This window comes from Leucopleurus acutus, assembly GCF_964270905.1.
Source record: "Leucopleurus acutus genome assembly, chromosome: 2".
NCBI lineage: Eukaryota > Metazoa > Chordata > Mammalia > Artiodactyla > Delphinidae > Leucopleurus > Leucopleurus acutus.
In genome coordinates, this window is record NC_139143.1 from 121,907,085 (window position 1) to 121,929,963 (window position 22,879).

At 33.4% G+C, this 22,879-nt stretch overlaps 1 protein-coding gene across 12 annotated transcripts in view; it reads right to left on the reverse strand.

Moving 5' to 3' along the window:
• The window catches only part of ADGRL2 (adhesion G protein-coupled receptor L2), a 180,103-nt gene that overhangs the window by 46,488 nt on the left and 110,736 nt on the right, over positions 1-22,879 (reverse strand). For all 12 annotated transcript variants that reach the window (XM_082833979.1, XM_082833975.1, XM_082833974.1 and 9 more), the window contains 2 exons: positions 7,095-7,204; positions 40-840 (listed from right to left, as the gene is read on the reverse strand). In XM_082833979.1, coding sequence (XP_082690105.1) covers positions 40-840; positions 7,095-7,204 — 911 coding nt within the window. The remainder of the gene's footprint in view (positions 1-39; positions 841-7,094; positions 7,205-22,879) is intronic.

Consider the following 22,879-nt stretch of genomic DNA (forward strand, 5'->3'; position numbering starts at 1 on the left):
TCATAAAAGATATAAGCATTAGCAAGCAAACATTCTTACCTTGGGCAGGATCAGGTGGACCAAACTCCAGAGAATATCGTAAAATGAAGTTATTGTTCCACACGTAGAGTTGGTTATCTCTTGGATTGTAATCCACTGCAGCAATATACTGATACTGGTTGGGGAAGGGAACATCTACATATTCTCCTCGGTTTAATCGGGTATTGTAAATATAATCAATTGCATTCTTGCCTGTTTCACTCTCATTGTCTTGATAAACTGACCTGACCACATAAAGGACTCCACAGATCATAAAAGCATTTGATGCAGCTCGCTTGTCATACACAGTCTCCCACGTTGCTTCAAAGCGAAGAGTGTATGGATTCAGTTGGCTAATAACTATCATTCCATTGTTCTGTTCAGTGGCATAAATGACCCATAAGCCATTTTCATCAACTGCTAGGTCAATATCAGTTTTTCCTCCCCATCTATATGGTGAGGTATCATGATAGTTAGCATAGTTAATTATGGCCTCTCCACTCTTAATTCTAGTCCTCAAGTCAAATTTCACAATATTCCTTGTTCTTTCTTTGTTAAAGAAGACAGCACCATCATATACCACAAATCCAGTACCATCTACTCGATTTGGAAGTTTGTATGTTGTTGTTTGGCGACTGTTTTGGAAATCTTCTAAAGAAGCATATTCTATTAAAGTATCAGTACGATATGGAGTCCAGGGCATGAAATAAATTTTATCTGCAGCCTGAAGAGGGTCCTTGCACCAAGCACCTGCCTTTTGTTCAGCTTCATATATACATGGTGAATCCACAATTGCTTTCAAGGTCCCAGGGCACACAAAAACTAACAGTCACAGAGAAAAAACAAGAATTAAGCAAAGTTAAAAGACTATACAGGCAAACCAAGTTTTAATGATCATAGATCAAAAGAGAAGAATTCACTCTATTAGCATTCAATTTTACCAGAAATTATACTTAACACAAGTACTACCTTTCTTTCCTTAAGTTACCATAATTGATGTACCAGCATACAAAGCAGCTGGGGTTTATTTTCACAAATACAAACCTAAGTTTAGGATCATTCATGATTGAGCTAACAATTTACATTTTTGCTATGTGTTTTTATCTTATAATTTGGTAATTTATGCTTTAAAACTCTGAGCTTTGTACATAAGGGTGAACAAAGTACTTTTAGACCAAACTTTGTACCCTCCCTTCCTTAGCCCACTTATAAGCCCCCAAAAGCAGAACACCAAAATTAAGCGAATAAAACAAACCCAATGTGAAGGCTTATTTAGAACGTCTATGGAACTTAGACTGAAAACAAAAGTGCTTCAATTGAAGGAACATAAATATTCGGAAAATGCAATTAGAAGCAGAGAAAAGTAAATACGAGGAAAGGAGTGATGAAACGACCAGGAGACCCTGTAACCATGGCATGCTATGGAGAGGGTTCTGGAAGCCAGGCAAGATGACACTTTAATAATAAAATATCCAAGGGTATCAGAAAAAGAGATAAAGAGTGAAAAGAAACAGAGAAAGGACAGCTCCCCCTCGCCGACTTCAGAAATTTTACCCCGGCACCAGATTTAGCAGTCATATAATTTCACTGTAAACAGTCGACTTCTTTATGAGGTGCATTTATGAGATCCTGCTGATTATATATTAATGTCAGGAGTGTTGTAGGGGAAGGGAAGGGAGAAGGTAACATCCATAAGGCACATAACAGGGAGCTGGGGTTCAAACTGTATACGTTATTTACCTTTTTGCTCCACTTCTATTTTAAGCATCGGAAGAAAAAAAAAAGTGCAAGGAAAAAAGAAAAAAGATTAAAATAAATTGACAGTCTAAGACTGAATTCGTAATAGATGCTAAATATAAGAAGAATAAGAGCTGCACTACTTTGGATAAAGAGAAACACAACAGGAAAACCTAGCAGGAGAAAAGATACTAAAGTTACATAAAAGAACATGGATCAATCATTTTAGTAGATTAAGGAGGCAATACAAATATGTTGGCATGTTGCTTCACTTAGTGTACCTGAATAAATAATGAAACTCTTCACTAATGCATGGTGTACATACTCTTGCCTTTCCCAAGTCACTCAGCATTCTTATCAAGTTTTACTTTAAATAGGTAGGCTATAGACACAAATGCATGCATAGGTGTATCATCCCCATTTATCTTATGCAAACTCATTATTAAGCTGACTAAAATTAGGTAAGCATAACAACAGGGAAATATATTTATAAACATGGCAACTCAATTTTGAAGCTCAGGTCAAAGCTAATGAATACTGATATTGTTACATTTTTCAAAGATACTTATGTAAGAAGAAATATATAATTATGCATCTCAGTACGTTTCAATTTTTTTCTATTAAATTTTCTGTTTCTAGAAAAATCTATCTTAACTATAAAAAATCTGCCTCCTTTTCAGGAATACATATGCCTCCCCCTTTACCCCAATAGTTATTTTGAAGGGTACGCTAAGGTAGTACCTTTCTTCCCCACTAATAATTAGTAAATTTACTTATTTACATTTATATATACTTTATATTATAAAATTCTTATTAAATTCTCTATATCACATCTCAAACTTGTAATACAAAGTCTATTTAAAAAAAGTAAGCAAAATACATACAAGGAAAAAGCAAGCACAGTAGGCAAGGAGAAAAAAGGAAGAAAGAATTATGGTTAGCTTATTATGACATTGTCTACCATCATCAATTTACACAAAAGCAAGCTAGCATGCAACAACAATCATACCAAGCATTCAAAGCAAATACCTTGATTCCACAGACCCCATAAAAGGTAAATGCTTTCATAAAACAAACCTGATTAGTAGAGTTATAGGAAAAAAAAAATCCTCCCTCCAAGAAGTTTAAAGAAATGGATTATGCAGTTAGGAAGTATGCTATATAAGATTCTTGCTGGTAAATAGTATTCTAATAATTACAAACCATAAAATACTATTTTAGATTTTGTATGTAGGTTTTGAAGTATGTTGCCTGAATTTAATAAAGTGACCAGATTAATGTCTGTGATTCTCCCTCTTCCCCTATTAAAATGCTTTAGGGTGTACTAATACTGTGTCTCCAAACTGACTACTCAAAGATACTGTAAGTAGTTGCACATTTCATTAAGATGCCTTAGCTTGATTAATTTTTTTTAATTATGATAATTCATCAAGATTAAATACTGACCTCCTGAAATACCTTAGGGAGAAACATATCACACAAATATTTTTGCCATAGGAAACCTTCCACATTAAGACACCACCTCCCCCGTCCAACTTGGTCTATTTAACCACTTTCAGGAAACATACTTGCTCTATTAATGCGTAAACCTGACTACATCCAGTAAAAAGGAAATTCAGTGTTACTGACGTGGAACAATTCGTTTTTATAAACCACTGGTCCTAAAATTACTGCTCAGTGAAGAGCAATATTATACCTGCTTAGAATCAATAAAGGAAGGGCATGGTGGGAAAATGAGGATAAAATAAATCATTAGTGTTGAGTCTGCTCAGACTATCTTTATATACAGCTATAGTCTTTATTTTTAGGAAAGGATGATTATACTGAAATACATCAATTAAATGCAAAGATGGGAATAATACATTTTAAAATATGTTACGCATTTAAAACAGAACTTAAAACAAGTTCAATAAAGGATGTAGAAAATATATTTTGTTTTCCATTAATTGAAAATGGCTGGGTTTTATTATTTGATACATTAAAATGACAGGGCAGTTACTGAGCAAAATATTAAATAGGGATGACTTCATTTATGATTTAACTTTTATATTTATATTAAAGAAAATAAAATGGATATATATTGTATATAATTTATAATTCTAATGAAAACTGAGAAGTAACATTCAAATGTAAAAGTAAAAAAAAATTAAATAAAACTTTTGATGGGGCTTCCCTGGTGGCGCAGTGGTTGAGAGTCTGCCTGCCGATGCAGGGGACACGGGTTCGTGTCCCGGTCTGGGAAGATCCCACATGCCGCGGAGCGGCTGGGCCCATGAGCCATGGCCGCTGAGCCTGTGCGTCTGGAGCCTGCGCCTCTCAACGGGAGAGGCCACAGCAGTGAGAGGCCCGTGTACCGCAAAAAAAAAAAAAAAAAAAACTTTTGATGATTGATGAAGTGCATAAAATATGGATAGTCAAAACAAAAGACCTTACATTATGATTTTTATGACATCCCAAAGGATATATATTTGTCAAATCAGCCAAAATTCACTCAACCGAGAAAAATATTAAAATACAATAAAATTAATGAAATTAGCATTCTTCATCACAAATATATATTGCAACTTGTCTTAAGAGACTGTATGAATTAATTCATAACAATACATTTACTATGCTATAGAACAAACATAAATACGTGACCCACTAACATCAGTGGAGGACACGGTTATGCAAGACAAGAAATCGACCCAAACAAACTAAAGCCTACATACTCTGTATCTGCAGTGACACACTATTTCATTTTGAATAATCTTATGTTTATTCATTAATAATGATTGAATCAATAGTAAAAGTTTTTTTCTCATAAAATAAAACATAGCTGAATTTATGGTATAACTTTAATAACTTAATAATAATTTGAGATAGGAGGGTACAAAAATCAAAACCAAATCGCACCTGTAGGATATGGAAACTCTGATCTGATTACTCTCCTTTATCCTACAAGATCCTTATGACTTCTTTTAAACACACATTCATTCAATTACTAATCAAATATATGTGCCTGTCTATAAACATACAAAGTTAAAAAACAACAGTATTTATAATGGACTCTGCTGAGTAAATTTATTATAAAATCTTCAGAGATCATGGAAAATTTCTAAAATTTTTTTAAATAAGTGGAAACAGTTTGGGATGGATATGCGCCTGAAGAACTTGCTCTGGATAGAAACTGGCATAAAGCCAGGTGGTAACAGACACATAATAAATGTTATCTGACAGTGACAGTTTTTATCAACTAAGTGTAAAAGGAGTATGCAAACATTACAAAGTACCAAAATACTATTAAAACAAGGGAAAAGTGAAAGCTAGACACTTAAAATAAAAACAAGAGATGGTTATAAAGGACAGAAGCATAAAGAAACAAAAGGAGAGGATAATGGGGAAAAGAGATTAAGAAGATACACAGTCCTAAATAAGATCAGAACAATCTAAAAAGATCCTTTGCATTAATTATAATATTAGTGAAAATCATGCAATTTATAGTGTGTCACTACTGAACAGTATATAGGAATTGTAATTACTTCTACTCTTTAGCAAGGAGTAGTTTAAAAAAGCCATAGACTTATTTCTGTCTCCTGCAAACATCTAGAAAGGTAACAGCAAATTAATTACTGTTTTTTTTTTTTTAAGGACAAAAACTAAAAAGAACAAATACTTCTCTGAGTATTGCTATTTGCAAGTTTATTACACAGTGTACATTACTTCTGGAGAACTGAAAAAGTAAATTTTGAAAGTTAGATGTTCCAGAAGATACCACATTTTCCTTTCTTAAACAGCGCAAGAAATAACTTAAAAGTCTGAAAATAATATTTTCTTAACACTGTTCTTGATCTATAGACTAGATTACAGGAACTGGCTCCAGAAAGACATAATTCTTGGCAGCTCTGACCGATTCCACTGTTTGGGAATGGATGCTGTGTTCCTTTTCTAATTTGAGGACAGAAACCATACTAAATTCAACTGCAAGTGACTTTATGGAACAAAACTTTGGTTAGCTCAAAAGAATACAATGTTCCTCCAGTGGCAAAGGAGAATGATTATGTAAGCCACCAACACTACACACAGGAGAAACGATATAAAGATCAGTGCACTCAGTAGGCTTCCAATCCTTCAAATGATATAGAAAATACTGAAAACATAAAAAGCCTCCATACAACACAGAGCAGGGATGAAAAGATAATCTGTGTTTGGCCTTTAACTGATACCCCACAAAAAGCCAATTTATCAAAACTGCGGGCAGAGAAGAGAGAGACGACAGTGCCTTCACAGGATGTGTAAGTATGTATTACAACCATACTGGGCATAGTATATCTATCTAAAATCAGCCCTTTGGTTTCAGAAATATTGATAGTTTGAACATATGAATCTATCAGAGCTAGTGATCTGGTTTTTGAGCTTCTGGAAAAAGCAATTTCATTATTAGTTTGAGTCCATATTTTTTTAAGGAGGGAAGTCCTCTGAAGCAAATCATAAAATTGCTGCTAAAGAATTTTTAATTCAAATGCCTGTGAATCAAGGTGGCATGACACGTTTATCCAATTTAAGAAGTAAAGAAGTCAAGAACGAAACCAAATTACCTGATGAAAATTAAGTAATATACTTAATCTTTTTAATTGTCTAAAATGTTTTTTTCCTGTTGAAAATACAGAATCCAATTCATAAATATGAATTCTGAGATTAGGAGGAAAACTACACAGAATTACAGTATTAGCTGAAGCCTACTTATGAAGTTTCCAACTGAATTTTAAATATTCCTCTAAAGGATAATACTAAAAATGGATGCTGCAAATTAAAAATATGTGCAAGGCTTTGTTACGTTTGTTTTATTTAGCGTTAAGAGTTAGTCACTGAATCTGGTAAAGGAGTACTCTCTTAAGGACAAGGGACAAAAAGGAAAGCACTTGCCTCAGTTACTGCAATGGTAGCTTTCACCAGGCATTAAAGTTACAACAGCAGGTAGCCATTCAAGTAGCTCACGATTAAAACCAAAGTCAATTCCTTCTTTAGAAAACTGTGAGCCAAACCAATTTGTCAGCAACTGGTATTGGGCAAAAGTACAGATTTCTATCTGCCCTATTGAATAGCTAATTCAAGTTTGTTTTCTGGAAAAACACTAGCCTTAAAAGCCAAACACTTAAGAACACAGACAGACACTTGGCCAGCATCACACTATGGCTTCCTTCCACATTTCATGAAACTAATTGGAGGCCCGAGTCTGTTAGTGCTCTGCATGCATAATAGTTTTGTAGGCCATAAACATATGCTTCTTTCACATGTGTCCTCTTTCAGCATCAACGAGGAATGCTGTAGAAGGTGAAAAATACAAGCTTCATACTTACTGTAAGGGACACATTCATATTGGACCTCAAGATATTTGTATGTTCCAGGACATGGATCAGGAAATACATCTGACCCAGTAACTACTATACACTGTGTTCGATTGTTGCACCTGGAAAACAAAACAAATCAAACTTGTGTAACAATAATGTATTTGTTTATTTTTACTAAAGAAATATAATAGAGAACTGATCCATATTTTCTTCAAGCAACTAGTACCATAAATTAAAAAATTCAACTGATATTAGGTTGCTGTAAAGAGTTACAAAAGTCCTATTTTCTTTATGTTGTAATATATCTGTATCATGGGTCACACTGAATTTTAACTGGAAATAAAAAGAAAATCACTAACAGTTCTCTATTCTTTTAGTATACATTTTACATTTTAATTGGAATTTTTGACATGCTCAACGTGTACTAAAAAAAAGAAACTTACCTGGATACTCACCATATTTAAGAATTAAAATTGACTTTAAAATGGTACTGAACAAGGATGGAACTGAACAAAAGAGAGTCATAAACTGAATAGCTTGAAAGTAAATTTTGACAACATACTGAAACAAAGGAAGAGCCAGGTTTTAAGCTTATCCTCTAAATCCCATTTTGTGTTAAGCATTCTATTACAGGTATTTATACACTCTTGAATACCAGATACCAAGCTAACTGATCACACCTTCCATGCTATGGCCTGCATAAATGACAGAATGAATTTAAAGTATTTAGCATAGTGCTTGGTACATAATACTGAGTGTCTTAAGCATTGTGTTACACTTACTATTTTCATAGAGCAATAGGCTTATACTATCAACATGATATGACTATGAATTAGGTTTTTCTAAATTAGTACTCCCTGAAATATAACACTAAAAAGAATGTCACTAACATGATGTCTAGAATGTCCTATTTATTCCTATCGGAAGTATTTTCTTAGTTTTGTGTTGTCATTAATTCATTGTCATTGAGATTATTAGAATTAAGTTAGAATTCCAGGCAAGATGATATTTATTTGAGTTCTATGAATTTGTCCAAATGATCCTGTTATAAGCTATATAAAGGCAAGAATCATTTCCTTTATATTTAACTTGATTACAACCCAATGCAATGTAATATTTTCAGGGTTATTATTGTATTTTCTGCTAGTATATAAATTAGGAAGACAAAGCAAGGAGAGTAAGAGCATTTTAACAAAATTCACTTGATAATTTGAATACCAGACATTCTATAGTACATTAAATAACTAGACTATAGCATGGCAACTAAAGAATCAAAAAGTAGCCCAGTTTTTAGCACAACTAATTCACGGAGGGTGGAAGGAGAACTGTGTTAGAGAGGGGTAGGTATGTAAGTCATGCACCTTAGAGCCACTTCAACTCAAACCAGGTTGATTCTTCCCTGTTGAGCAGCAAGACCTGAACTGAAAACTTCTATAGGATCAAACAGGTAAATTTTATAGGTCAAGGTATAATAAATGAACTTCAAATGGACATTTTAAATAAATTATAACTAAAATTGTTTGTACAAATATTAAACTAATGATAACTTTTATCATAATCTGTAATATCTTATGCCATATTTTTTAAACATACCATATAAAATAATTTTCAAAAGCACGGATAATGTAAACAATGCAGTGTCACATTCTTATGCAACATCATGTTTTACTCCCCTTATTCCGTATTTCTCTTAAGTGGGTTCAATCATTTATAAAAATTTGCCAATGGTTCTCTATTTAGTGTAAATGAATTATTTTAACATGAATAGTGGAACAAATTTTATATCCTAAAATTTTAAACAGCAAATGGATTTAAGATTTCTCAACAGACCAACGTCTATTGTTTGAACTAATGTTTCATTTTCTTCTTAAATTTTACAGTAACAAGAGTTCATTGCTTCTTTTTAAAGTTTCTTGATCTCAGGAATTCTCAACCTCTAACCTGGTCCCCATCAAAAATTAAAAACTTAAATTTCCTTGCTTGTACTTACTCATACCTACAAAGATCGTCCCTTTATCTCACCCTCACGCTTCTTAGAAACAAAGAAATCTAAACTCTTATGAGTTAGATATCCCTTTCATACACTCCTTCTATATATATTTTATAGCCACTAATGAAGCTCTGCCATGTTGTAAATGGTTTTAATATTTATTCAAAATATATTCATGGTAGAAATCCCATAAAACAACAATTCCACTCGTGAGTAAACTTTTCATATACTTCATCACCCTTCCCTTCCCACTGGAGCATCCCTCCAGGTGAGAGAGAAAGGGGACTGTACTCAAGGTTGAAATAGATCAAAAGCACGAAGGACTTTGGACCAAGGTGAAGAAGGAAGTTGCTCAAAGGATTTGGAAATTTATATCATTTTTTCAAAACTAAAGAACATACTGACGATTTTCCAGGTTTCTTCCCACTGTAAGATCAGATAAATAAATATGACTTTAAAATGGGATTTGAAATATCTTTTAGTCAATGTCACAGTATGTTGGCAGGAAGTATACAAGGGATAAGTAGTCCTGTTTTCATTATATTTTGTTTAAAAGAAGACAAACACCATAAAATGAAAAATAACTGCTCATATTTACTCTTTTTCTGAACAACTCTGCATTAGTCACCTGACCACAATTACAAGTTCAAATTAATGTCAAAAGCAATTATAATAATTTATATCAACCACGTGATTTTTAAAATTTCTTTTAATAATCACATTGTACAGTGCATTCACTCTAAGACAGCAAAAAGTATTAATTTTAGGTCTGTGCGCTTAAGTAAAAATTGAAGGTAAAGAAACTTAATGGAGTTCCTGCAAAAACAATTATATAGATTTCTAGAATTCATGGCCTCTCAGATGTCAAAAAGGTTCATTTTATATATCAGAAGTGCAAAAAATTAATCTTGAGGAAAAAAAGGAATTTGGGTGCTAAAATAGTAAAGGGTCAGCAAGAAGAGGAACACAAAGGTATAAGAATATCAGATTTGCATACTAGTATCTTGATTCATGGATAAGAAAACCTAACATTTTAGAGGACCAAATGATGGAAATTATTAAAAATACAGACTATGTAAATTCCTTTATGCAAGTAGCCTTAGGTTTCCATATACAGAAAGTGTGAGGAAACTAGGGAAAAGGAAATACCCAATGTGAGCTGTTAGTATTAAGAAAAATCTGAAAATTCCTTAACCAATACACTGTTGGTTAAGGCTATAAAACTGTAAACTGCTATCATTCAAGATAGGGAAAGAGAAAGCAGTTAGCCACAGAAGCAAAGTAAATTCCCCTCAACTGCTCAGCTTCAAGTTTTCACTCTAATGAAAATAAGAAGTCACAACTAAGCCAAGAAAGGAAAGGCATTCAGTTGTTTGCATTCTCAGCCCTAAGCGAAGTTCCCCTCATAAGTTTCTCTCTTCCTCCAGAAAAAAAGATTTATCAGTTAAGATATGGTTACATTAAGGACTTCCCTGGTGGCGCAGTGGTTGAGAGTCCGATGCAGGGGACACAGGTTCGTGCCCCGGTCCGGGAAGATTCCACATGCCGCGGAGCGGCTGGGCCCGTGAGCCATGGCCGCTGAGCCTGCACGTCCGGAGCCTGTGCTCCGCAACGGGAGAGGCCACAACAGTGAGAGGCCCGCATACCGCAAAAAAAAAAAAAAAAAAAAAAAAAAAGATATGGTTACATTAACAATTAAAGTATCTGTATACTTTAGTAATACCATGTGGATTCATGATGTTAAAAATTTATACTTTTCCTAAATATGAAACATAAAAATTCAGTATAAATGAGAATAAGGCAGAAAAGGATAAATAGGGTTTTTTAAATAGGTGGACCTTTAATTATGACTTGAAGGAAATGCAATTACTGTTCATTATAAAGAAACACTTCAACTTTTAAATAATTGATTTTATTTTATTTGGTGTTTGTAAGGCTGCACAGATGAGTGAGGATAGTTAAAGCATGGGTTCTCAAAATGTGGTCCTCAGGCCAGCAGCCCCAGCACCAACTGGGAACTTGTTAGAAATTCATTCTCAGGTCCCACCCAAGACCAACAGCCTCAGAAACTCTGGAGGCTAGTACCCAGCAATCTGTGTTTTAACTAGCTCTGCTGATGATTCTGATTTATGAGGACCACTGGGTTAGAGACAGGTTTAGGTACTTTAGTAAAGAATAAATTATATATGCGAACACATGCTTTTACTCTATAAACCTTAATAAAATACAAGTGAAATAGAAACGCATTTAGTGATGACTATGATTTATGCAGCAAGTACATAACACAGCTTACAATGTTAACATATCTTCTCTTGCTGATTTTAATCATAAGAATCAAGGGTTTTAGTTGCTCTAATGTTGAGCCAGCAGGCTAGTTATTTATAAATTCCTAACCTAAATAAGTACAATTTCTAAGTACATGTATACATCACATGTAAGCCCATTTTCAACAACAGAAGGAAAGCATAATCTTTTCCTAGCTAATGAAAATGTCTAACACTAAACAAATCTGGAAATAAAATTTTGGCAATCTGTAAAAATATACTGTGTTCCCTAGAAGGAAGGTATCATTAAAAATAACAAACCAAAACAAGATCCACTATAATCACTGCAAATTTTTCTATAGTCAACCTTTGACTTATTTATTAAAATACATTTTAATAAAGTGGCTCAACTATAGGAAAACATTATACTATACAACTGTTTTCAGAAAGAACTCAAGGGACATAAAGGCAGCCCTTGCAAAAATTTACTTCTAAGCAATTTCTGGGATATAATGTATGATTTAATACCACCTACTAAGTTAATGTAAAACTACATACGCACTCAGTCTCAGATCTAAGCGTATGGTCATTTTTAATATTCTAACCACATTTCCAAAAATTTCCAAGTTGACATGTGTAGATAAAAAGCTAAACATTATTTTACATCGTTGGTTTAAAAGCACTATTAAAAAAATCACCTATATGTTATTTCTATACATTATTTTAGGTTGCAACTTTCTATCATATTAAATATTTCTTCCTCTAATTTTCTAATCTAAATATTGCCAAGAAAAATGTGTAATTGATAAAAATGCATTTTACAAATGTATATTACCATTAATTTACATACTAGTATATGGAAATTATGTATAAATTATCATGCAGAGATTAAACAGCAGAATTTGAAGAAACATCTTTTTATTTAGGGGACAGTAGTGCTTCATCACTAATGAAATATTAATAATGCAAACAAACTATTAATATGCTGCTTTTCCTTAATCTTTTAAAACTGTAAATGAAAGAAGGAACAATGCACACATTATTATAAGCTGAGAATAAGCTGTATGAATATCACCAGCATAGCATATCGTTTGACTCTGTTCAGAAGCAAAATTATTTGCTGACTGGGGAGATGAGTGTTTAAAAGCAGAGGCTTCAGAATAAAAAAGAATTGGGGTTTTAGTTCCAGCCCTGCTGCTTACTTAACTGTGAGTCCGTAAGCAACATATTAAACCTTTCAACCTTAGCTTTCTCATCTGTAAACCATAATACCCTCTTTAGAAGTTTGTCGTTAAGGTTAAATAAGATAATGCAGGCAAACTCTTTGCACAATCCCTTAACAAATATGAATTACCAACAACAACAAAAATATCAGTAATAAGAGCATTACTCCTTTATATGAGATGGACATAGATTTGCAAATCTTAAAGGAGCAGAACATCTTTTGTTCTTCCAGAGTATTCCCTGTATTTCCCATATGATTTACTATGTACAGCTTTAAAAACAGGCTGAAGTATTCATGCAAATTTGTTTCCTTTCCAACTCTAATTTTGAATTGTACAATGCCCAACAAATTGCTTTTACTCTTGTTTTTTTTTGTTTGTTTGTTTTGTTTTGTTTTGTTTTTTAATGCAGGCCTCTCACTGTCGTGGCCTCTCCCGTTGCGGAGCACAGGCTCCGGACGCGCAGGCTCAGCGGCCATGGCTCTTGGGCCCAGCCGCTCCGCGGCACGTGGGATCCTCCCAGACCGGGGCACGAACCCGTGTCCCCTGCATCGACAGGCAGACTCCCAACCACTGCGCCACCAGGGAAGCCCCTTACTCTTGTTTTGATTATCTTACGCTCATTATTACACTTTACCAAGTGCAAAGTATGGAGATGAGATTCCATGTGTAATCTATTGTGAGAGGTGTTCTAATCAATAGTCTTGTTCTGCTGATTAAGCAGGGGCTTCTGTTTTGGCAAGATAACATTAGTTTCTCCAGTCATGCTCCAAAAACCATTGGGAATCTTCAACAGATCATTAGATATGCTACAATAAAGCTTTGGTACATTCTTTCTTCTTCCTTAAATTACTTCTTCACTGTCCCATCTTTCCTCATCTCGGTGGCACTGCACTATTATTGCATCTCCCCTGAAACTTGCACTGGAGCTATGTCTCCAGGCCATAGGATGCCATTTTCAACTGAAGCTTCTGCTTGAAAATATAAATTAAGAAAATTTCATTATCTCCTGCCAGGGGCCATTATTCACCACAGTTCTAAGGAAGATTAAAAATGCAAAATCTACCAACTTGAACAAATACTCCAGCATTCAACAGAAAAGCCTAGTATATCATGAAAGAAACTAAAAATTAATGTTTGCTGAAATTTGGAGTCATCCTCTACAATTAGTCCAATTCTTTATTGAGAATGTCTGTTCAGTGAAGACTGCATCAATAATTTCAGTCTCTTAGTGACATCTGTTATTTTTAAAATTTAATTATAAAATACTAGCAATAACAGGTCTGTTTCTTTCCTGAGCTACCTTCTGTCTTAGTTAAAACTGCTTACTTTTTGGAGATGAAATAAATGCTTTCAAGGTACTAGGGAAACATGTAATGATACCCCTTTCCAAAATGTCAAATATAAACAGAACATTCACAGGGGTACTGTGGAAGTTTAAAACCACATCCACATGGGGAACTATATCTTCTAACTGAATAGAACATCTACAGTTGATGTTATAAACCCATTCTCTAACTAATGGACTAGAAATGATATTCATTCTTGAGCCTCAATTACCAAAAAAAAAATCATATGTCAATGAGTAAATTTTATTCTCTTCAAGTACACAAATTTTTAAAATTTACCACAGAGGGCAAGAAAGAAAAGGAAAATAAAGAAAAAAGGTCACTGTCAACCTATACATTTTTATTAGAGGTGACTATATGCCTGGCACATAACAGGAATTCAGTAGTTGTTTTTGAATGAATGAAATAATGATGAATGGTTAACCTGACTACTGCTGCTTGTAAATAAACACAGTTATTAGAAAATAAGTATCAGACGTCCAATTCTGCTTCAATCAGCTGTACCTGATTCTCAGAGAATTCTGTCAATTTGGAAGCAGTTTTGTATCATGAAAGCCAATAATACAACACTAAGGAGACAGATCTATTTAAGGGGTGGAGGAAAAAGTACCCTTTAGCTTCCAAATAACTTTTTCATGCACTAACAATTCCAAATGACCAAGGAATGAATGCAGTACGCTAGGTACTAGAACCCCTGTCTTTTTTTAGTCCAAATTTACAATAAATTTTTATACACACAGTAGATTATCTTAAAACATGAATAGTTAAGTTCCTAAGTAAATTTGCTCAAACAAAGTAACCAAATAAACTGGAGGGATAAAAAGAAGTTATGCTCCAAGATACAACGTTACAATCATCTTCACAGATGAAAGAGGGAAACCGAGTTGAATGTTAAATCAAACCTTTTTTAAAACTGTGTAATGAAATCCCCTTTTATTATCTAAACTTCCATTCTGTAGAGCTAAGGAAAGTGGGTCCTGCATTTTTAAAATATTTATCAATGATGATTTGTAAGCCTAACTAATTGCTAGGTAAACATAACATCAGGAAGCTAAATGATGTGTAATTAATGTGGTAAAAAAGAGGTGTTCTAAAGTAATGTTCCCATTTGTCACATAACTATGTTCTCATAATTTATTTAATAATTTGTGTATTGTAGAAGATTTCTATTCATCATATAGTATTTAATTCTTTAGGCATGTTAGGATATTATACTCTAAGCATTATTATATTGTATTATTTAAAGTGTTTTAAAATCCTTGAAACAAAGTTGAATTATTGAACTAAAGTTGCTACCCGAAATCTCTAGGAAAATACACTTGAGTACTGATACACGCATGGATACATAATTTGGAAAAAAATAAATAATATTAAGTATATTCCATTCAGTTTCCTATATACTGGTGTTTTCAAAAATTTGAAATATAGTCCTAATTTTTTAAAAATTGCAACTGTAATTAAATTTTTACAACTGTATTTGAAAAGAGTATAGAAAAAGCCAATTTATTATTTAAATAACTATAAGCAAGAATACAAAATATGTCTGGACTACTGATATATAAACATAAACCTACTTGACTGAAAAAGTGTATAGTATGTAACAAATAGAAAGCCAAAAAAATAAGTATCAGCTAACCTACAGCAAATCAACAAAAGTTTGAAATAAAACCCTGTGTAGGCTCATATGCAGAAGGTTGTTGTCATTCTAGTTTTCAGTATGTTGAAAACAGGAATAACATGAAAGTGATACCTTCCATAATCATTTTGTGTCAGGAATTAAAACCACAAAGTATGCATACTTTAATATTTATAGTTAAATTGGCATCTTAGAAACTCAAAAAAATTCTCAAAAATTCCACATTAATTACTAAAATTAGGATTTTGAAACGACAATGCTGATTTTCTAAAAACAACCTTCTATGTTTTGGAAACCTTTGAAATTCCTTGCAGTTTTTACTGGACCTTGGGGTCAGTTTAATGCAAATTAGGCTGGACTCACTCAGCCTTATTAATCCAGTACAAAATCTCTTGTTTGCAGAAATGCACATTCAACATAAATGCACTTGCTTTTATTAGCAAAATAAGAAATATTTATTTACAAAGCATGCCACTGAGACTAAATTTCATTCACAGGGTCATCAGGTCTAACTACTTAATGAAAGGAACAAGATAATTCAAGTGGGGATAAAAGCTATAAAATTTTGAAATACTTCAAAAATATTGCTTCCGAGTCCAAATTTTCAAGACCTTTGCTTTTAATAATTTAAAAAATTATTATGACCTGTATCAATTAGGAGCAATTATTTTTAAAAATGTTAACCTACTACAGTTTGCACTTGCAGAAACTATCACATTTTTAACAAGGGAAATGGGATATCGCTATGGGATGCCCTAGTTAGATTAAATTAGCAAGAAACTTGTTACCAGACCATATAAAAGACACACCATAATAAGACATGACCTTTCAGAGCCTTGGAGCCAATCTGTGACGCTTTTCCTTCCTATAACCCTTGCTAATTATTGGCAAAGTTACAGACCCTTTTGTTGTGGGTTATTTTTCTTCAAATTGTGAGGGGATTTTTGGTTTCTAAATATTTAATTAGTCTTGTTATGATATGAGAATTGTACATGCCAAGCATTTTGATTTTCATACTCCATTCCTTCTAATTATCCTCAGATTTAGATTGGTCATCCCAAATCTTTTCCTTTTGTAATTATTTACTTCTTAAAGATCATTCTGTGAAGAAATATGTTCACCCTTATGGCTCTTCTTTCCCACAAATGGCTTTTCTGGTCCATTAATTACCCGCTTAGAAGATTAGAGTTTGAAATAATGTAAAAGAACCTGCAACTAAAAGGAGTTTTACAGTGCAAAACTGAGTAAACTAGATTTTTGTTGTTGCTATTTTAAATTCACCTTAAAGATAACTCCCTTGGTTTAGATGTGATTTTGACAAACAGGAAAATTATGCCATAAATATTTTTTTTCTGCCTCCCAAGATGTTTCATGGGATGTCATTTAGTCAGTATTATAAATCTCTGCCTATAAAAGAAATGCATCTCTAGTCTAATTGACAGCTAATATAATTTCCTCTTTTACAGACCTCACTTTGATTATAGCACAGCAATGAATGTTCACAGAACTTCCTATGTAATCAAAATGAAAGCACAGACATAAAATCTTAAGACTTTTGGTGATGTAGCTTTTAAAAATTTACCATCTATGCAAAAGTTAAGACAAAGTACAACTTTTTGTTTAAGTACTTATTCAATTCAGGAATTTTTTTCGGTTTTTATTAAAATGACAACGTTCTATAAGTGCTTGGGTTTTTTAACCAAGAGGCAAGAAAGCACGGCTATTCTTTACCCAAAATGAATTACTTCAGTATGAAATCTTTCATGACTTTTAGTACTATTATTTCCTCATCAAACTTGTTTTTCAGTTAAGTGCACTTTTATTATTATTACTTTTGTTTTACAGTAATTTATTTTCCTCATGTAACTTGTAAATATTTTGGTAGTGAAATATGTGACATAGTTTATAAACAAGTATATAGGAATGCTTTGTGTAAAAGGGGATGTGAAAGGACAAGTGAGCAGTATCTTAATAGTATGATCAAGTGAGCAATATCTTAATAGTATTCATACTATGAACAGTATGAACTTAATAGTATAAATTAATGTTGGAGGAGAGGCAAATACATAGAGTTAATGGTCGACGAAGTGAAAACTCTCATTTGGAAAACAAAATGCTATGCAATTATTCTGCAAGTCATGAATCTTTTTTTATTAATTATCTGATATTAACTTTATGCCTCATAAAAACCACTATCTATCTGTGTTTTCCTTATGTTGTTCTTTCTAACTTAAAAAGATGTATCTGAACTGAATTCCCACGGAAATTACTGTCAATACACTTCTTGAACGATTTCTTCTTAATTAAGAAAGAAGAAATTAATCATATTCTGCTTTGTGGCTCTCTTCTATATTTTGCATAAAATTGTTATTTAACTCACCAAGTATTTTCCTTGTTAAAATTAAGCTGTAAACTCCTTGCGTTTTTGTTTATATTCTTTTCCAAACACCCCAAAGAGTGCTAGGCACTTCATCGTAACAGGTCTCATACCATGAATGCTTTTAGTTGTTTCTAGGACCCTAGTCTTACCTCTCCAGTTAGATGTTGTTAGGCTTCTTTTAAATTCCTTGGAATGCCTAGTCCTATTTAGGGCAAGAAGTGCTCATTCAATAAATACTTCCTGAATTGGAATTCTCATTCTTCTATATTTTATTGAGGGTTTTTTAATTGAAGGAACAACTCAAAATGTCCTGTTGATACATACCACTGTTGTTTCCCTTAATAAAAACTGCAGAAATTTTGTACAGATGTTTGCCTAACTGTTCTGTAAGACAAGAGATGAGAAACAATAAAGGCAAAAGACTGGAACCACAGACTCTTGGGATACTCTTAGCAGTAGAACAGGTGTGGAAGGCTAAAAATAATCCTTAATACCCATCATCTGAATATAAATAACCAAGAGGTGGATATTCTGTGGTTCATACACTCTGGAGTCTCACCTGACGATAAATATATGGCAAATTTCACTGGCTTACTTCTGATAAATCAGAACTAATCTTTAATTGTGACAAAATATTCATCATCTAACCCTTTTATCAAACTGACTATCACTGCAGGTGTCTCATGTGTTTGCACAATTAAAAACCCCATGTTAGCTGTATATAATAAGGTATTACATTTGATGCAAATCATTTTCTATTGAAACAAGTGCCAAGCTGACAGCAGGAAGAAGCTGATAAGAAAACAACAAGGCATTGCTGATGGCATTCTCGATAACTGAATACCTACTCGTAAGCATCCAGTCTACAGCGTACTAACAAAAGTGCTCCTTTTTTAAAAAGCACAGATCAAGCGAAGTGTCCTCTGCTACATCTCAGCCACAAAGGCAAGAAATTATCTAAAATCAGATAGATAAATGATACATAAATGACAGAAAGGAAAAAAGGATGGAAGGAAGGAAGGAAATGATAATTTTATATCCACCTGTGGGCCTGGCACTAGAAACAGTGATACAAGACATTATCTGCTGCTATATCCTAGTTATAGGAATACCTACAACTTTGAAAGCATTGTGATACAGTAATTATACCACATCCAAACAATATCTAAGCAGAAGAAAATAAACAAATGGATGTGAACTTATGTATTACTGTTCTCTGCTATGAAAAGAGTGAACTCCTTGTTTTCAGAGTCAGTATGAAGGGCTTAAAACCCTAGTGTTATCTTCTATATTGACATTACAGAGTTAAAAACAATTTTTAAAATATAGTATCTTATAGAACTATTCCATAATTTTGAGAAATATAAAGAACACAATCTTTGAAAATCCTTTCCTCCGAGGTCTAAGTGCAAGAAAAGAATTCAGAATACCCAAAAGGAAGAAGAAAGTTAATGAGATGGGACATGGTAAGGAAAGTTTAAAGGAGTGAGGACAGAAGTTGAATAAATCCTTTAACAGTTACTTAGTACTCCCTCAACAAATAGTATAATTTTCCCACCTCATGCCATTGCTTATCGCTTTCCCTTCTCTATCAGTTTTTAGAAATTTACTGTGCTATCTGAGAGATTTGTTATCATAGTTATTTCTATATATATTTCATCTTCTTCACCAGATTATAATATCTTGGAGAGGTGTCTGTTTTAAGAATCTTTGAACCACGTGTATAACACTGTGCTTTATTCTAAAATGTATTAACTTCATAAACACCAGTCCATACACTTAAAAATATATATTCTTACCAGTTGTTCACAAATATCTTTAGAGTGTTTGACACATTAGCTTGCCCACCATACAACTCAGTAATTATCTGGAGGCATAAATCAATGAATGAAAGATAAAGATATAATTTTCAGAAGTCAAGCACAGTTCCATAACCGGGATATAAACCAAAGTAAAACTTCTCTGATTTACGTGGTTTGTAAAAGTTTCTAACAGTTGAAGGTAGAAGGCTTCCAGTCCATGTAATACTCCCAGCTTGAATTAGCTTCAAAACAGTAACTTGTCTGAAAAGCTCAGTTCATCGTGAGCTATAAAATGTTAGACTCAAGAGCTTTAAATACCACTAACACCATGTACAGGCTTAGGAGTACAGCGCTGTGTGCTGTGAAGCAGCAACACTGCTCTTCTGAAAACTAACATGTAATCTTAAGCCACAGATATAAACAGGGTAAGCATATTAAAGAATGAATGACCAGGAAAACATCTTTATCACTGCAGATTAAAGACACAATGTATACCTAATTATACTACACACATTAAAATCTATTATGCTATTTTAAGATTTTTAATGCCTTACAAAAATTACAGCTAAAAAAATGAGATTATCCTAATTTAATAAACCATATCTGAAGTTGCACATTTTATAGCTAATTTTAGCACTATTTTTATTTACAAAAAGTAGTCTAATACTTAAAGTAGTACACTCACACATAACATTACATATTTTATGTTAGAAATGACAGTCATTTCTTAAGTATATTTGATGTCATTATTATGAAAAAGAAACACTGTTAAGATCTTGCTACCGCTCTTATCTTTGACCCTTCAACTTTTCCATTTCAGCAACCTCATTAATGTCAAAATGCCATTAGAATGTCTGCCCACTTTTAAATCTCTACAGCCTGGGCAAGGCAAAATCTTTTGGGTTCAATCAAGAATGCTTTCTTTTTGTATTCAACTAAAAAGCAGAAGAGCATCACAAAGGTCCACCTATTACCTTGATTAAAGAAAAAGGATCACATGACAAAGATAAACGTTACAACGTAAAATGCCATGTTTTAGACCTGAATTGGGCATTTTTAAAATTTGCTTTAAAACCATTTTAGTTTTTGATTGACAGATTCCTATAATGTATGTAACCAATACCACTGACAGGACTTGTTTTTATATCAGTACCTTCCTTAGGTTGGGTAACACTGGAAGCAGAATTTGAGCCAGGAGCTCTGAGAGGCTTATAACGCTCTTAGAACTATCAGTGTTGCCATGAGTAAAGTAGGATTGGGTAGAGTGAGAAAGGCCCAGCAAACTCCTCAGGGAGGGAGCTCTGAGGCTGGCAGAACCCTTCAGAGATGTCTCAAAATGAAGCAAAAGATGAGAAGGCCAAGCCTTTGTACTCTGGCGTTCAATGAGGGATGCCTCTGGGCAGAAGGATTTAAGATCCCTTCAGCCCATGGCAGTTCCTGGGCAGGGACTCACTGTGAGCCCATCTACTGGCAACTCCCTTGGCAGGGAGGGAAAACGGGCCTGATCTGAAGGGGGAATCTGGAGGGCATACCACAACATACACTGCAACACTGTAATGGTGTAAAGAGTTTAATGGACTGTTTTCAAAAACAGGTCTTTTAATACCACTTCTCATTTTCACAGTTTTTATTGTATTTTATCTTCTTGTACATACTGACATGTCAATACTGTTTACTAAGGGATATTCAGTGGGTTTCCTATACAGCAATGAACCTTAACAGGCAGCTTTTAATTGGCCCACATAGGAAACCACATTACTATTAATTTCACAGCTACAGCATAAAATAAAACCATTGCTTCTCAAATTCTAGAGCAATTAGACCTCTCGGCTATTTGGCTAACTCTGCTTCATGAGACCCAATGCAGTTAATTATATTTTTTGATGTTAATAGTCTCTGTCAGTCTCAAGCATAACTTCTCTTTGATGAATATTTAAATTATGTTTGAATAAAAAATAATCTTGGTTACATTTCATATTCAGTGATCATCACAGCTTAATAAAGGTCTACTTGTCAAGGGTTGAAATAAATGGCAATGCACATATAAAGGTTCTAAATCAATGTATCAGATAATATACCTGTAATGACCATTATCTATCTCAATCCAACATACCTGTTTATATACATTTTTAAAAGGTATAGTCTCATTCACATGATAACTCACAGTTAGATTTCAAAAGTTACTTATAAACAGTCTTTTAAATTATATATACAGAATTCCATGAATGAACAATGAGAACATCTTAGGACTGCGTCATAAGATAATTTAATGTATGGAATAAAATTACTAAATTTTAAAATGTCCTAGAAAATTCAGCATTCATTCTCTTTCCTCCTATTGCTGTATTGTTTTAGAAAGTTCTAAGAGTAATAATAAAAAAAGGTTTTGACTTACTGAGACTTTTTGATTATAAATGTTATAGAAATTTACTGAAATCATTACTTATTAATCATTAATGATTACTATGAAATCATCACACAGTAATTTAAAAATAATATTTGTCTCCACATAAAGGTTTTCTTTTTTTTTTTTTTGTGGTACGCGGGCCTCTCACTGTTGTGGCCTCTCCCATTGCAGAGCACAGGCGCCGGACGCGCAGGCTCAGTGGCCACGGCTCACTGGGCCCAGCCGCTCCGCGGCATGTGGGATCTTCCCGGACCAGGGCACAAACCCGTATCCCCTGCATCGGCAGGCAGACTCTCAACCACTGCGCCACCAGGGAAGCCCCACATAAAGGTTTTAATAGGAGTGGGAGGTGAGGGTGAAGGAAACTTCCCAAACTGGGGAATTGGGAGAGTGGGAAGAAAGTATAAAAGTAAAGCTCATTAGTATAATTTCTTGAAAGTTTGTTTAAAAATCATGTAGTTTAAAAACTCCCTTAGTTTAGTCTATATTATAATAGTAAGGTTTTAAACCAAGCATTTATTTAACATAAACTGTGAAAATGGGTTTTTCTATCTCAGCTCTTTTACTGAATGAATAAATATTTTGTTATCTACTTAATTAAATAAATTAATAAATTGATTTTTTAATTTTTCACTCTTTCTTCTCTGAAACCCTAAATTTTTGGAGATTAAAGATAAAGGAGACAAAATGAGATAAAATTTAAAAGATACAAAGAAATATCCTAAAATGTACATATCAACCTA